Raw genomic sequence first — 14,339 nt, 5'->3', positions numbered from 1 at the left:
ACCACACCCATATCTGTTTCCCGGGAGGCTTTAATCGTATTGGATGATTGCGTGTGTGTTTGGATTATGTTGTATAGCTTAGATATCCCAGTCCCCGTTTGTGAATATAAGGATTGAAAACATTTGTGTGTGGTGGGTTCGTCCGGAAACGATGGCCATTTTTCTTTGAATGCGGATTACATACAATGGTATTGCAAAATTGCGAGCTGACCTCCCCCCACTGTGGTTATGAAGTCTTCTGGTGTGACAAATTTCGCATTTGGGAACATATTTCTCATCTTGATCTCATACTTGGGGACCTATGTCTTTTGTATACCTTCATCATATGTAGGCTTAATCCCAGGGTAGTTCCATAGTGGGGCCTCCGAGTCGTAGGGTATTTTTAGCCACCTGCAGATCATGGCCCATGCGTTAATCGTGGTACTTACTGGGTCAAACCTGCATGCATCTTTGTGTCGTGTTGTAAATACTATTGAGCGTAGGTCTATTGGACGTACTGAGTGACGCTCTATGGGGATTTGTGGTGCAATGTCTGCTGGGTCCTGCCAGTACTTGGCGTACTGTGCCTGGGCTGCTAAGTAGAATAACTCGAAATCCAGTGCCGCTATGCCACCCGTCTCGTATGGCTCAACAAGTTTCTCCCACTTCATCCTAGTGGCACACCCACCCCACACAAACGTTGTCACCATCAAACGCAGATTGTCGAAGAACGGCCTGCCCGGCCAGATCGGGACGTTACAAAATACATATAAGAGCTTAGGGAGAGTTAACATTTTAAGAACCGCAACCCGGCTGATCAATGCGATGAGGAGTTTGGCCCATAGTTGGAGCTTGGCCATGACCGTGTGTAGGAGTTGCTCATAATTATCGATCTATAGCGACATCCTATCCTTGGACACCAGGATCCCCAGGTATCTTATACTCGCCGGTGACCAACAGGAGGCAATGAGTATTGGTTGGGCAATTGGTAACGGGTGTTAATGGGAAAATTTCGGATTTAGAAGTATTTATCTTATATCCCAAGTATCCTGCGAATTCGTGCATGGCTTCCAGTCAGGGATGGACTGGCAGCCAAAAGAGGCCCTGGAAATCATTTTCAAAGTGGCCCGATATTAAACATTTTCAGCAAGCCCAACCCTTTTCCTATGGGAACATTTGGCAATACCACTGAAAAGAGGCCCATGGTGCAGAGGCCTACCGGGAAACCTCCAGATTTCCATATCGGCCAGTCCACCCCTGCTTCCACTATGGGGCCGAGGTTTTTGTCCGGTTCACGAATGTATAGTAGTGTATCATCTGCGTATAAAGACATGGACTGGGTGATTCCGGCCATTCTGATCCCCCTCTGTTTATTTTTTTGTCTAATAGCTTCAGCTACCGGCTCTATCGTCAGGGCAAACAAAATGGAGGAGAACGGGCAGCCCTGCCTCGTGCCTCTTCCCAGGTCAGATGCCAGTAATTTTTGATTTTCCTTTTAGAAAGCTCCATCCCAAAAACATAGTGTACACTATTGTCTCAGTAACCTAGTGGCAGTACCCTCCCTACAATGGCAAAGAGGAGGCTCAGGCCACAGATGCCTTCTTGACAGCAGGAGTGTCAGCCAAGTCTCTGCAGCACAGGGGCTACATTTAAGATATGCACCCCCTGTTTCAAAAACTGCATAACCCCTGAAGATTCTGTCCTGGTGGCACGTCAAACTGTAAAAATAAGTCATACCTTAGCGTATCGTGGCCAGCATCTCTCGTAGCTTTGCCTACTACATGAAATCAATATCACACATGTCAGCCTGTATTCCTTCCAGACAAGATTCCCCCTGCCGATTGGTAGGACTGTAGCATTGTGGGATTGCCTTTCTTTGTTCATTTGGAATGGCAGGTAACACAATTTCCCCAGGGGAAGCCACTCCATGGGAAGCTGGCCTGGGATCAGGAATCAAATGGCCTCACACCAGGGTGCTTCATTTCTAAAGGCCTTTGATTCTATTGAGAATGGAAGGGATTGGAGTTAGTGTAGCCAAGGAGACAACTGTACAGGTGGCGGAGCATTCTACCATCTTTTTTCTCTATGCCTCTCTCCTTACTGTCTCCTCCACTTCCTGTAGCACAAAGCACTTTGGGTCTGATGTCAGAATTTCACTCATTCCAGAGCAGAGATTGGACCCCTAAAGCAAGTTAGCTTTAATCTAATCGCCTGTGGACCTTTACCTTTAAAAGAAGGGGACTCATATCACTTCTTTGAATCATCTCTGGAATCCAACTCTGGAAGATGATTTCACTGGACCATGCTGAGAGAGCAGCCCTTTCTTAAGTTCTCCAGTTGTAAGGTGAAGGCAGGTGTTCCCAGGCAGAGGTGGCTTCTGTCCCCTAAACATCCCCAGAGACATTGGCTGCTAGACCAAGACATGCATCTTTGCCAGCCACCCTGTTGCTAGGACCTTGCTGTGTTGTAGGATCTCTGAAGGTGTGTGCCAGACAGTGTGTGTGTTTGGGAGCTATAGAAAAGGACTAACCAACTCTGTGGCCGGCCTCCCTTGGCCCTCTTCCTGCTCCCACCTTTGAGGCTAAGAACCTCTGGGTCATTTTCAACTCCACATTCTCCTTCTCTGCTCACATTTCTGATGTCTCTAAGAAGTCAAACTACCAACTACACCTCCTCAGAGGTATTCTTCCTTTCCTCTCCTTCCCCCAGAAGCTTACTGTCTCTAGAGCTCTGGTTCTCTCTAGGATTGACTACTGCAACAGCCTCTTTCTAGATCTGCCTGCTTTTATTCTCCGCACTCTGCAACTCATCCTTGGCCTTGAGCCCTGGAATCATATCTCTCCAGCCTTGAAATCTCTTCATTGGCTCCCAGTAGGCGCAAGGGTTCGATTTAAGATGTTGTGCAGTGTCCACAAGGTCTTCTGGGGCCTGGGTCCAAAATACCTTCAACTCTCCCTCCGTAAATACCTTCCCACTCAAGCTCTTTGCTCTTCCACCTACAACACCCTCAGGGTCAGTCGCTTCTCCAAGCAACGAGTTGTGGGTAGATCTCTTTCCTCGACTGGGGCCTCCCTCTGGAACAGCCTGCCTGCCTCTCTGAAATTTGAGGAGAACCATCTCCGGTTCCGGAAGCACCTCAAGACCTCCCCCTTTGCTTCTGCCTTTGCTCCTCCTCTCCCCTGCTGAACTGTCTGCTCTGGCTCCGTGCTCCTGGCTTCCCTCTGATTTTTGGGCCCCAGTCCCTGCCCACACAGACAACACCTGCACTGCCTCCTTTCAACCCTTGCACTTGGGTCGGTATCTGTAACCCTACAGTCTCATTACTTTGACTTATCAGACACCCCTTGTCTGCGCCTTAAACCTCGCACTTGCCACCTTGCTGGCTGCACTACCATTTGTTGTTGGTTTATCCCTTGCTCTGCACTTTCCACCTCTCCCCTATCCCTTGCACTTTCCCCCTTCCCTCTTCCCTGTACTTGCGTGTTCTCAATGTCACTGGGCCTAGTAAGATAGTTTTTTGTCCTCCCTTGTCGCGCTGGAAACACGTGTGTATGAGTGTGATAGAAATAAAATATCTAATAACCATGGCTCCTAAGACCCTGGAGGGGGACTCATAGCTCCTGAAAGCCTGAACAGCCAAAATCCCTGTGTTTTATCGATGCAGACCTGGTGCAAGCCATGAACACACTGTGTTCGGCGCCGAGCAAACCTCCAGGAGCCTTTGAAGCTGCATTTGGGGTTCACCGTTCTCCGAACCGATGTTTGCTGTTCGCCTCTGTTCGCCACCAGCTGAAGCGCGTTGTTGCCTCTGCTCGAAACAACAAAGCACTGCTGCCTTGCTTTTCTCAAGTCACCGTTTGAAGGACCACATGCTTATTATTTGCGGCTCCTGTAAGTCGATTGACCCGATCTTGGTGTCTCCGGAACATCAAATCGACTCACCTGTGAATCCTTGTACCAGCTCAACCGCAATCGACCCTCGACCACCGAACCAGACCTGGTGACCGCCGGATCTGCACAGCTCAAGTTAGATGCTTTGAGACCGCAGCTATCTTCTGTTGGACCCCGACCTGACTTGATGCCAGCTTGCTGCTGGACCATCGTGACTGCCTCATCCTTGTACTCAAGACAAACCCGCGATTGACGCAGATAGCCTGATATGGCGCTGTCGAACCGCCAAGAGATATTATTAACTAATGTTTGCCCCCCGGCCCATGTTTGGGTCCTAGATACTGGATAGGTCATTTTTAATCCCTTCTTCAACCAACCCCAAGAAATATCCTTTTGAACATTGTGGTCTTTTAATTTGCTTTCCTGCCCCTGTCTCATTACCCAGAGTGCTGCACCTTTTCTATCGCTGCATACTTTGTGTTCATTCTAGTGGGATGGGTTTTTACAGTGTTTTCTAGTTAGTTATTATTGTACCTGGTGTGTTTGTTTAAATGATATATTTTTATAGAACCCTGATTGGATATTTCTTTATTTTGGACTGTTATTCTTCGCTGTTTGGGTTCCTGCTGAACTTTCTTAACACCCCTCTTGAAAGTATACTCTTCCCTCGGCTCACGTTACTAGAAAGGTGAATGGGGTATATATCTTAACTTTGCCTGTTTTACCTTTGTTTGTGTTTGCTCTTGGTTTGTAGAAGTGAGGGCTGAGTGGGCACTTTAGCCTCTGCTTATCTTTGTACTCCTGCAGGGCAGAGGTGAATTCGTCACAGCACCTCTGTGAGAAACTCTTATTTTACCATCCATACAGAGCGCTCAATTTTCAGTTTTAAATGGTATCTGAGATCCACCATTTGTATTAATGATCAGTGGAAAGTAAACCGGTAATTGGCCAGCAGTTACCGTTTTCACTTGACCGACAAAACGGACCGCTGTCAATTTGCATGTTATGAGTGCTTAGTTTCTCAGTCTACTAGTGTAAAGTATGGGTTAAGGGCCGAATTCATAAAAAGAGCTGGTGCAATCCTGTGATACGCAGGCTCTATCGAGGATTTGCAACCGGTGCCTAACGAGACACAGGTACTGTATTCACAAATGGGGCATGTGAGTTAATGGAGGACCTGATAAATGGAACACATACTGTTCGATCCAGCTCTTCTTATAAAAGTATTGTGCATGAGTCACCGGGTCCTCCACTTAGTGTGAAGAAGGGTGTCCTGCAGGTTTTCAGAAGGCAGATGAAGATCAAAAATGATAACTGTTCTTTGCACGTTCCTCTATGCTTCGTCAGTGCCTAGTCAAAATAGACGAAGGAGGAAAGCTTGGCTAGGCTGAGTGTGCATGTATGTGCCTTTGCTCTGTGAATCCAAATACTTGGTCCATATGCCCATACTATAGCATTGCCCCAACCCTTGGTCTTACTTTTGCTGTCAAACACCCATTCTAATAGTGCAGTCTGATCACTTGCAGCTCCTCTTCACCTGTGCCTTTTCAGAACAGGCATAGGAGAAAACTGAGATAGAGGGGTGTAGGTGTGAGTGCATTTGCTCTGTGAATTAGGAAAGTGTTCACATATGCCTTACCCATTTAAAGGCCCCGCCCCTTGAGACACACTAGGTATGTGATCCAGTGAAAAATTTGCAGAGACACATCGCACAAGCATAAAAGCATTTTGTAATTTTTTGGTTTTGCTGACTGAATTGCGGATTATGAACATGGGATTTGGAAACACGTGTTGATATCCGCCCCCTGTTATTGCTACATAGGTAATTTGGTCTTGATTTTTTCACAAGGTAATCAGTTGCATTATAGAAGTGCCATCGTAAGTGACATGTTGAATGTCATTATGCTCAGCCTTGATTTTTGGATTTGTTTTCTGCTTTCCTAGCAAACAATTGAGCAGAAGAGAGGTATATCCGGGTACAGTGACACACAGGAAGAGCTTGAAAGAGTATCTGCCTTGAAGAGCGAGATGGACGAAGTCAAAGGCCGCACATTGGACGACATGTCAGACATGGTAAATTTAAGTATTCCACTCCCTTTTTATTTCTGTCTTTCTGTTTGCACCTAAGATGTGGTGGTGCACTGCTTATTGTCAAGAACAGTTTTCACAAACAAGGTTACTTAATAATCATACCACAGTATACTGGCATGACAAATTTATAAATCTTGTATTTAATGTAAAATGCTCTTTTTTGTTGTTATAATAACCAACAGTCAACAGCTGACATGTGTTTCAAGCATTCATAAACTCCGAAAGGCTGGAAAAAAATACAGTAGACAAAGTATTATACATGGATATAAGCAACCTATTGAAATCATATTGTTCATATTTCTGATTTTTAAAACATGTTCGTACACAGGTCTTCTTTATATACAAAGTGTATTCCTCACAAAATGGAAAACTTCTGCCTTTAATGTCCACTAAATATTCCTCTAATGTTCATACATTCAGCTGAGGGAACACATTATATCCACTTAGGCATTCTCTATATAATACCCCTTAACTATTACAGTTGCAGCTTTGTTAAAAGATTATCTTGTATACCTTCCTTGATAGATTTGAATGAAGTTTTATTCCTGCAGTTTTCAACCTGGTAATTGTTACTTTCTCACTTTTAACCGATAAATGTACATTTTCGGGAATCAAAAATGACTTATGTTTGTTTAGACTCATTATTAGAGTTTTACTGGGACATTTTCCAGTCTACATTTCATGTAAATTAAAATGTAGTGTAAACAGTATTTCAGAAGAATCGAAATAAATACATTTTCTTCTACCTGATTAAATATCTAAGGTTTTTAATTTTGTATTCATATTGATTGTAGAGTACTCCTTTAGTTGTGCTACTCCATTGCTTCTCAGCTAAAATGTAATACATGCATTTGTGTTTAGTTCATATCCTATTTTAAGAAATGCTTCCTGTTGTTCATTGTAGAATATAGTTATTCTTAGTTTTCACTATTTAGTCTCGCTGAATACATTCTTTGTCTACTTGTATGATAAGTTGTATCAAATTACAACAAAAATGTGAGATGAAAAGGTTTAAACGTATGCATGTTATAGAATCTCTTTTTGGAGTTCTTAATGAAAATATACTGATGCATACCCATATTGTTTTACCTTATTTCTTCTGTAAATTAAGGAGCCTTTCACCTTCACCACACAATTTCTCAATTAGATCACACGCTCCCTTACTTCTTATTTTATTTTATTTTTTTATTAACTTTATTTCCATTTTCAACAATAATGAAAATATTAAATATGTATAAACAGCAGATGAATCAGTAATACACTGTCAAATACACGTCATTAAAGCTTTGATCAAAGAAACTATCACTTATCCGTTAAACCCTATTTACAAAGAACAACCCCACATTCACAACCACACAGAACAAAACACCAACACCCACCCTCACAATATCATTCTTGAGACAAGATACAACACCTATAGACCCCATCAAATCAAACCACCTTCACCCATAAAGATCATTAAATTTCCCCCATTGTTCATCACAACATGTTTCCTTGTGCAATTTACAGAACATAGTCTTTTCGTAGGCAGAAAGAACTTGCACATCAAAAATCCAGTCCTCTACCGAAGGTTTCTTCCTCGTCTTCCAGACTTTCAATATCTGTTTTGTAGCCACCAACAAAACCTTGGCGATCCAACTTGATGTTACCCAATCAATTTTATAACCAGCGGTCAATAATTGCAAAATAATTGCGGATGAGTTCCTTGGATAAGTAATGTCCTAGACCCGATCAATCCTATCAACCACATCACACCAAAAGTTCTTGATTCTCTCACAGCTCCATAACATATGGATTAACGTACCCTTCCCCTTCCCACAACCCCAACAACTATCATTATCAGTCATACCTAGAGTACACATACAAGACGGAGTCCAATAGATTCTACCCAAAATCCTCTGATGAATATATCGCAGTTGCATATCTACTTTAGCCCTAATCTGGATCTTCCAAACCCTTTCCCATTCAACTGGGGTCAATTCTCTACATAGTTCCTCTGTCCATGCCAACCTCAATTTATCCCACGAATCAGTCCACCGCACATCTAACTTCATAAATTTCAAAATGTCAGACACGTTACGCAGTCCACAGACTAATAGGTTAAGAACCTCAGGCTCCTGCAGTATCGGCACTTCCAACATTCGAACCCTTTCCGATACCAAATCCACCAATATATTATATCTCCTCAACTCTCTATTTTGCAACCCAAACTTTTCCACCAGCCTCTCAAATGAAACTATTCCAGTCTCCCCCCAAACGTCTCCAACCTTCAAAATGCCTCTACCAATCCAGCCTCTTCAATTCAAAGGTCTATTATTAATCTGGAGACCTGGGTTGAGCCAAAGAGAGGCCCCTTTGTATACAAATAATCTCTGATCATTTCCCACTATTAGCGATGTCAGTGCTGCCTTTGCCGCCAGAATTGTTTTCAGTGACCTCAATCTCCCAGGCAACTTTCCAAATGAATACAAACATGTAATGTCAAAAGGTAGTAGTTGCTGCGTCTCAATCTGCACCCACCAAGGCGCCTGGGGCAAATCACCAACAAAATAGCTAGACACTTTTTTTAAGAGAAAACCATCACAGTAATTCTTCAGAATCGGATAACCAAAGCCCCCTTCCTTAATACTGCGAATCATAATATAACGTGGAATTTTGGCCCTTTTCCCTACTCCCCAAAGAAAATCTTGAAATACCCTATCCAACCGTCGCAACACCTTCCTGGTGAAAAGCAAAGGCAACGACTGGATAATATACAGGACCTTCGGCAATAGAATCATTTTGATTGCATTAACTTTAGCCCAGCTCCCTTACTTCTTATAATTATGCGTGCTTGCGGCTTCTCATTCGACGAAGCGCAAAATGGCGTCTTCTATCAGCATGCTGGAAAAGTTATGACTTCATATATCTTTATCCTGGAGGTTGATATAATTCATAGTTTAAATAACAATAGCTGTTGATTACTTTTGATGCTTTAAGTGCAGTAATTTTCTTAGAGTGTGTGTACCTCTTGTCCTTCCATATTTTTTCACTTTAAGTTGTCTTTAGTTGTAATGCCACTGGAGGTATGATGGTCATATTTATTTTAATGAATGGTTCTTGGTCCCTACAGCTGCATTCCATTTGTGAACTGCATTCAATCTTCTAACCTAAAGTCAGTGTGGAAACGAATACATTTGATAAATGGTACCATTGGATGGTAGCACATGAAAAAACCAATAGATGCATGTCAACAACAGTGCACAGGACCATTTTACAACTTATTTTTCATGATGCCTTTACCCACAACATATGCCAGTATATAAAAAATGTTCAAGCTGGCTGTGCTCATACATGTCCTTGCATGCTGCTCCAATACATGCCAGTATTACCATAGAAGGCCTCCCAGCAAGCGAAAGATGCTGTGCCACAGAACAAAAAGTATATCTAGACTGATGGGCTAGTATACCACGCAATTATGTTCGCGTTACCCTTGTTGCAAAGTACAAAAACGGCCATTACACATTAATAAAGAATTTGCAGCTTAACAGTAGTAGTACCAATCTACATATACTTTCTTAATATGGCAAGGCATGTTTTACTTAGCATCATTGGTAAAGCAAACATAAGTGTTGTTAGGTAGCCAGTCTAGCCACACAAAAACATTAATCATGTTTTTGTTTTACCCTTGATACCAGTGGCGGGGCCTAGCTCAAACCTGGTACGGCTCCCGTCCTGCCCCCTGCCCCCTGCCCCCTCCCCCCCATCCCCAGGCTCCCGCTTGGCTGGCAGCGCTCCACTCATACTCGGAGCGTCCGCCATCAAGTAGGCAATGTAAAAAGAAATGCAACAAAAAAAGAAATGTGCTTGTGTTCTGTGCGAGCAGCAAGGGTGTCCCGACAGAGGCCTTCCTCCCAGGGACACCGAGTACGGGGGGGCTGTGAGGCCCAGCCCCCCCTCCCCCCGGCAGAATGAAGTCGGGGCTGAGCCACCCCCGGGCCAGAGAGAAGAGACGCAGTATGGATGGCCCTTTGTTCCATCCATACAGTGTCTCTCTCTGGCGGCCCGGGTAAAAGCCGGGGAAAAACGATGTTTAGAAATTGTGGGACGGATGCAAAGCAAGAGGCTCTTGCTTTGCATCTGTCCCTCAATTTCTAAAATCGTTTTGGGTTGGGTATACTTCTACATCGGTGCACTGGGGTGCACAGATGTAGATGTACATCCAACCCAAAACGATTTTTAGAAATGGAGGCACAGATGCAAAACAAGTCTGTCCATCAATTTCTAAAAATCGTTTTGGGTTGGGTGTATTTGTACATCTGTGCACCCCTCTTGGCGAGAGGGGTGAACAGATGTAGAGGTACACCCAACCCAGAAGTATTTTTAGAAATGGAGGCACAGATGCAAAGCGAGGTAGAGGGCAGGGGAGGGCAAATGAGACTGTTTGCATGTCTCTGAGTGTGCACGTGGTGAGGGTGAATGCTATGGGCGGGGAGCAGAGGCGTATGAGCCAGCACTTTCTAGTAGAGCTGCCATATTTGAAATGGGGCTATGCTGGTACTCCTCAGTTAGCTGGCTATACTCTTGGTTGGATAGTACTGCTGTAACAGGGCTACTATAATTGTTGAATCTTCTCAGCGATAATACTATGCTTTTGTTGAGGAAATGCTAGTTCATCTTAGTGGGGCTGCTATACTTTTGATGCGACAACATCAGCACCTCTCAGTTGAGCTGCTACACTCTTATTGACAAGGCCCCAGCACTTCTCAACAGATGTATTTCTTTTTATTTTAATTGGTTATTTATAATGCGTTTACTACACAGGGGTTTCTTAGCACGGACTGAGGGAGCAAACCTGTGTTGTGCGGACCGGTGGAGTGAACCTGTGTTGTGCGGACCGAGGGAGTGAACCTGTGTTGTGCGGACCGAGGGAGTGAACATGTTTTGCACGCACCAAGGGATGGAACCTGTGTTGTCTTGCTTCCAAAGCGAGCACGTTGCCCCTGAGCTATCCTTCCGATACTGTAAAGATCTGAAGTACATTTAATGATACAGAACCAGAACTATTGAGCAAGTCTGTCATCATCAGAATAACTCAACACTGTCGTGGTTATACAAGAGCTCATATATTTAAAGGGATGGAATTACTCAGAATGTAGCAGCAATATTCAATAACCCAAAGTTCTTAAGCATAGTTAATGTGAAAATACTACACTTCTCACCGTTGGGGCAGTACTGCCACTTCTCACAGAGGCTTCTACACCTTTTATGGGGCAGCACTGATCCAGCCTACTGCTCACATGCTCAGAATTGTCATTTCTCAGCAGGACTGCAACACTATACCATTGTGTTCTGTATGTTGAGTGCTTCTTCACCACCAATGTGGATTCATGGCTCTCTCCCAGTGTCTAAATAGTAGATCTGTCTACATTCAATTGGCAACAGGCATGTCTGGAGCTGCCTGCTGTCCATAAGCTGCCGCTCAGGATGTTGGGAGCCGTGATGGGGCAAGGGATAGAAGGCTCGAGCATGTCGGATAGCAGAATCAGCAGGGTCTTAAAACCTGCTCACTCCTTCTCCCTTGCTGCCTGGGCCCCAGGGTGATCCCGTCCTATTGGTAAGGGTGTAATCATCCCAGGCCAGGCACTGTAGGTCTGCAGGAGCGTTTGGTCCAGCATGCAGGTGCTGAAAACTGCACCGTTTCGCAAATGCGAAGTGAGCCCAAGCCCCAGACTATCTGGAGCCGACATGGGCGGGCGGGCAGACAGGCATGCAGGGCACATATAGCGTTGGATTGTCCATTGGGATTTCGGCCATTTCCCAAATAAATTTAGACTTTCTAGGGTTGATTTTTACAGCCTATTGTGTGGGCCGATCTTGGCCTAGAGTTTACATTCATTTTTTATTCAGCATCAGCATATTAAACCTTTCAATTTTGTTAATGTCTTGCTGAGCTGAACCTACACTTGTGTGTGGCAGCTCAGCCAGAAAAAAAACACGGTTCCAAAATATGAGGTTGAACAAAGGTTCGATGAGACTACATTGTTGTCCCTGCCAAGGTTGCCTGGCAACGAACTGAAGTCCACGCCTGAATCCCTTGTCGTTGCTCACAAAAGGACACTGCTGTAAAGTTTTCATATCCCCTCAGACATACAAATCATACTAACATCTCAAAAGTAAGGTCAGACGTGTGTTGAGCAAATGTGTATTCTGCGATATTACATCCAATTTAAAAAGGCAAACATTCTAGTGGATTGTTTTTAGATGGATTAGAGCGTGATTTTCACTGTAAGCACAAAACATGTATTTTCTCTCCATTTGTAATCAGGGAAAAAAACACAGTGCATGTTCAAATGGCTTTTTGGTGCCTATTTTATAAAAACTGATAAAGCAGTCCTTTAAACCGGTGACCTCTGATTTCTGCTCACAGGTGCTGAGGCATAGTGGGGCAGAATCAGCCACAGAGCAGCCATGGTGGCTGACTTCCGCAGTTCTGGAACTATTCGGAAACTGCCAGGCAATCTCAAAATAATATTTACAGGTCAAGTATATGTGGACTAATTCGAAATACATTTTAATTTGGCACTTTTTTTGGCAGTCGGACTCGGGAAATAAGGCGACAAATGGAAAAACAGCCAGATTGTCGAAATAACTATGGACTGTGCAAATTTAAGATTTAAACAAAAGCATACATATTTACTGTATGAGCATGCCTCAAAAATGCTGCGCAGAACGCTTCCAGTGTGGTTAATATAGCTTTAGTGACGAGGGAGATAGGCGAGACTGTGACTGGGCATAAACAGCTAGCTGGGGTAAAATGTCACGAATGCCAACCTCCCTTTATATTTGGGTCTGCTTTATACAACTGAAAGGTTTCTGTGCACCTTCCTAAAATGTAACTGATTTTTTTTTAAAGAGCCTTGGGTTTTCCAGCCTTGCACTCATTCGCCCATATATCCAGATACCCATTTAACCATGTTGCTAGTCTTCATAAATCCAGTTGCTGTCTAAGGTTACATTGTGCCCTGCCATCGAAATGACACAACTAAAAGAGAGAAGATGTGTCTGTTTGCTGGCTGGGTCACTTCACGTCTCCTCCCGTGTTGCACACACCCATTTCCATTGTCATCCCAAGTATAGATAGGGAGAAATAGCATATGAGGAGAGACACAAAGTTTGTAGGTGTAGTTTGGCTATTTGCCCACCGATTTACTGCCCAAGGCATGCTAATCCCTACGGCCATTCCCATCCAGTTCCAGCCCCTCCCCACCCAAATCGCTGCCTCATGGGAACTCTTTGAGCTCACTTTAATCAAGCCTTACCATCAAACTTTGCACTCGAAGTGCCTGCCAGTGTTTTTTAAGCAGTCTTCCAAGAGTTAATGACTTAATTGGAGCTGTAAACGCACTACTAGTGTATTAAAAATGTCTTCACCAGGTCTGCCTTCATCCACTCAGTTTATAAGCACTATGCGTTTCCGTCATTCCTAAATCCTGTTAAAAACAAGCATTGGATACACCAAAAGTATTGGCTTTTTTGTAAGTATTAGGCATTTGCCAGGCACTGCTACTAGATGCCCAGGTACTTGCACCATTTTGCAACTTCTGCCATCTAATACCACTATGGCAGTGCCTGGCAAGTGCCTTTCCCATACCTTCAAAAAAGCCAGAATTGTTGTCATTTCCAATGCTTCTTCCATTTTACAGTATGGTTAGGCCGTAGTTGCTCGCAGGGCTGCCTGGAATGACCTGTATTGTCAGAATTAGCAAAAGACTGGCATGCTCGAAGGGTCATTACCAAACACATCCTTTTGATTTTTGGCAGGTGTAAATGGCATCTGTCTAGCTTTAGAGCAGTTGGTTAAAATATAGTTGTCAAACTATATACGTTTTCTGTGCACGAGCAGACTTGGACTGGACTAGAGTGCATTGTCCGAAGATGTATGGGGAGAGACACAAAGCTTTTGAAGACGTTTGGTTGTTGTATTGTTTGTGTAAGTGGTCCAGTTTTATTTGCTACTGCACTGTGCAGCTTCCGGCTGAGTAGTGCGGGTGAGTCAAAAGTCCACAAGTAGAAGGACCATAAAAAGCATCTGCAGGACAGTCTGCGATAGAAGGGAAAGGTTTGAGCAAACCATATCTGCACGTTCATGGCCTGCGAAAGACAGCCCAGAGAAAGGCTTGCATGACAATCTGTGGCTTTGGTTTCAGGGTCCTTAAAAGGGAAATCCACATGATGGGATTTTTTGGACCTCTGTCAGTTTCCTAAATCACTGATGAATACTGTATATATGCCATAACTCATCCAGATTCTGGCATTGGCACGTGAGTGAGCATATCATGTTTGTGCCTGCCATTAGTGAGTCTCAGTGAGCGCCTCACATCAATGGGAACGTGGCA

The 14,339-nt window shown here is 44.0% G+C and overlaps 1 protein-coding gene across 1 annotated transcript in view; it reads left to right on the top strand.

Moving 5' to 3' along the window:
* Window positions 1-14,339, top strand: part of IFT81 (intraflagellar transport 81) — a 1,594,755-nt gene that overhangs the window by 1,241,758 nt on the left and 338,658 nt on the right. Inside the window, exon 13 of the mRNA XM_069619559.1 lies at window positions 5,815-5,943. Coding sequence (XP_069475660.1) covers window positions 5,815-5,943 — 129 coding nt within the window. The remainder of the gene's footprint in view (window positions 1-5,814; window positions 5,944-14,339) is intronic.

Source organism: Ambystoma mexicanum, chromosome 10, assembly GCF_040938575.1.
Source record: "Ambystoma mexicanum isolate Mex_15411 chromosome 10, UKY_AmexF1_1, whole genome shotgun sequence".
Classification (NCBI taxonomy): Eukaryota; Metazoa; Chordata; class Amphibia; order Caudata; family Ambystomatidae; genus Ambystoma; species Ambystoma mexicanum.
The sequence above is the reverse complement of the archived record's forward strand: the minus strand, read 5'-3'. Positions and strand labels throughout refer to the sequence as shown.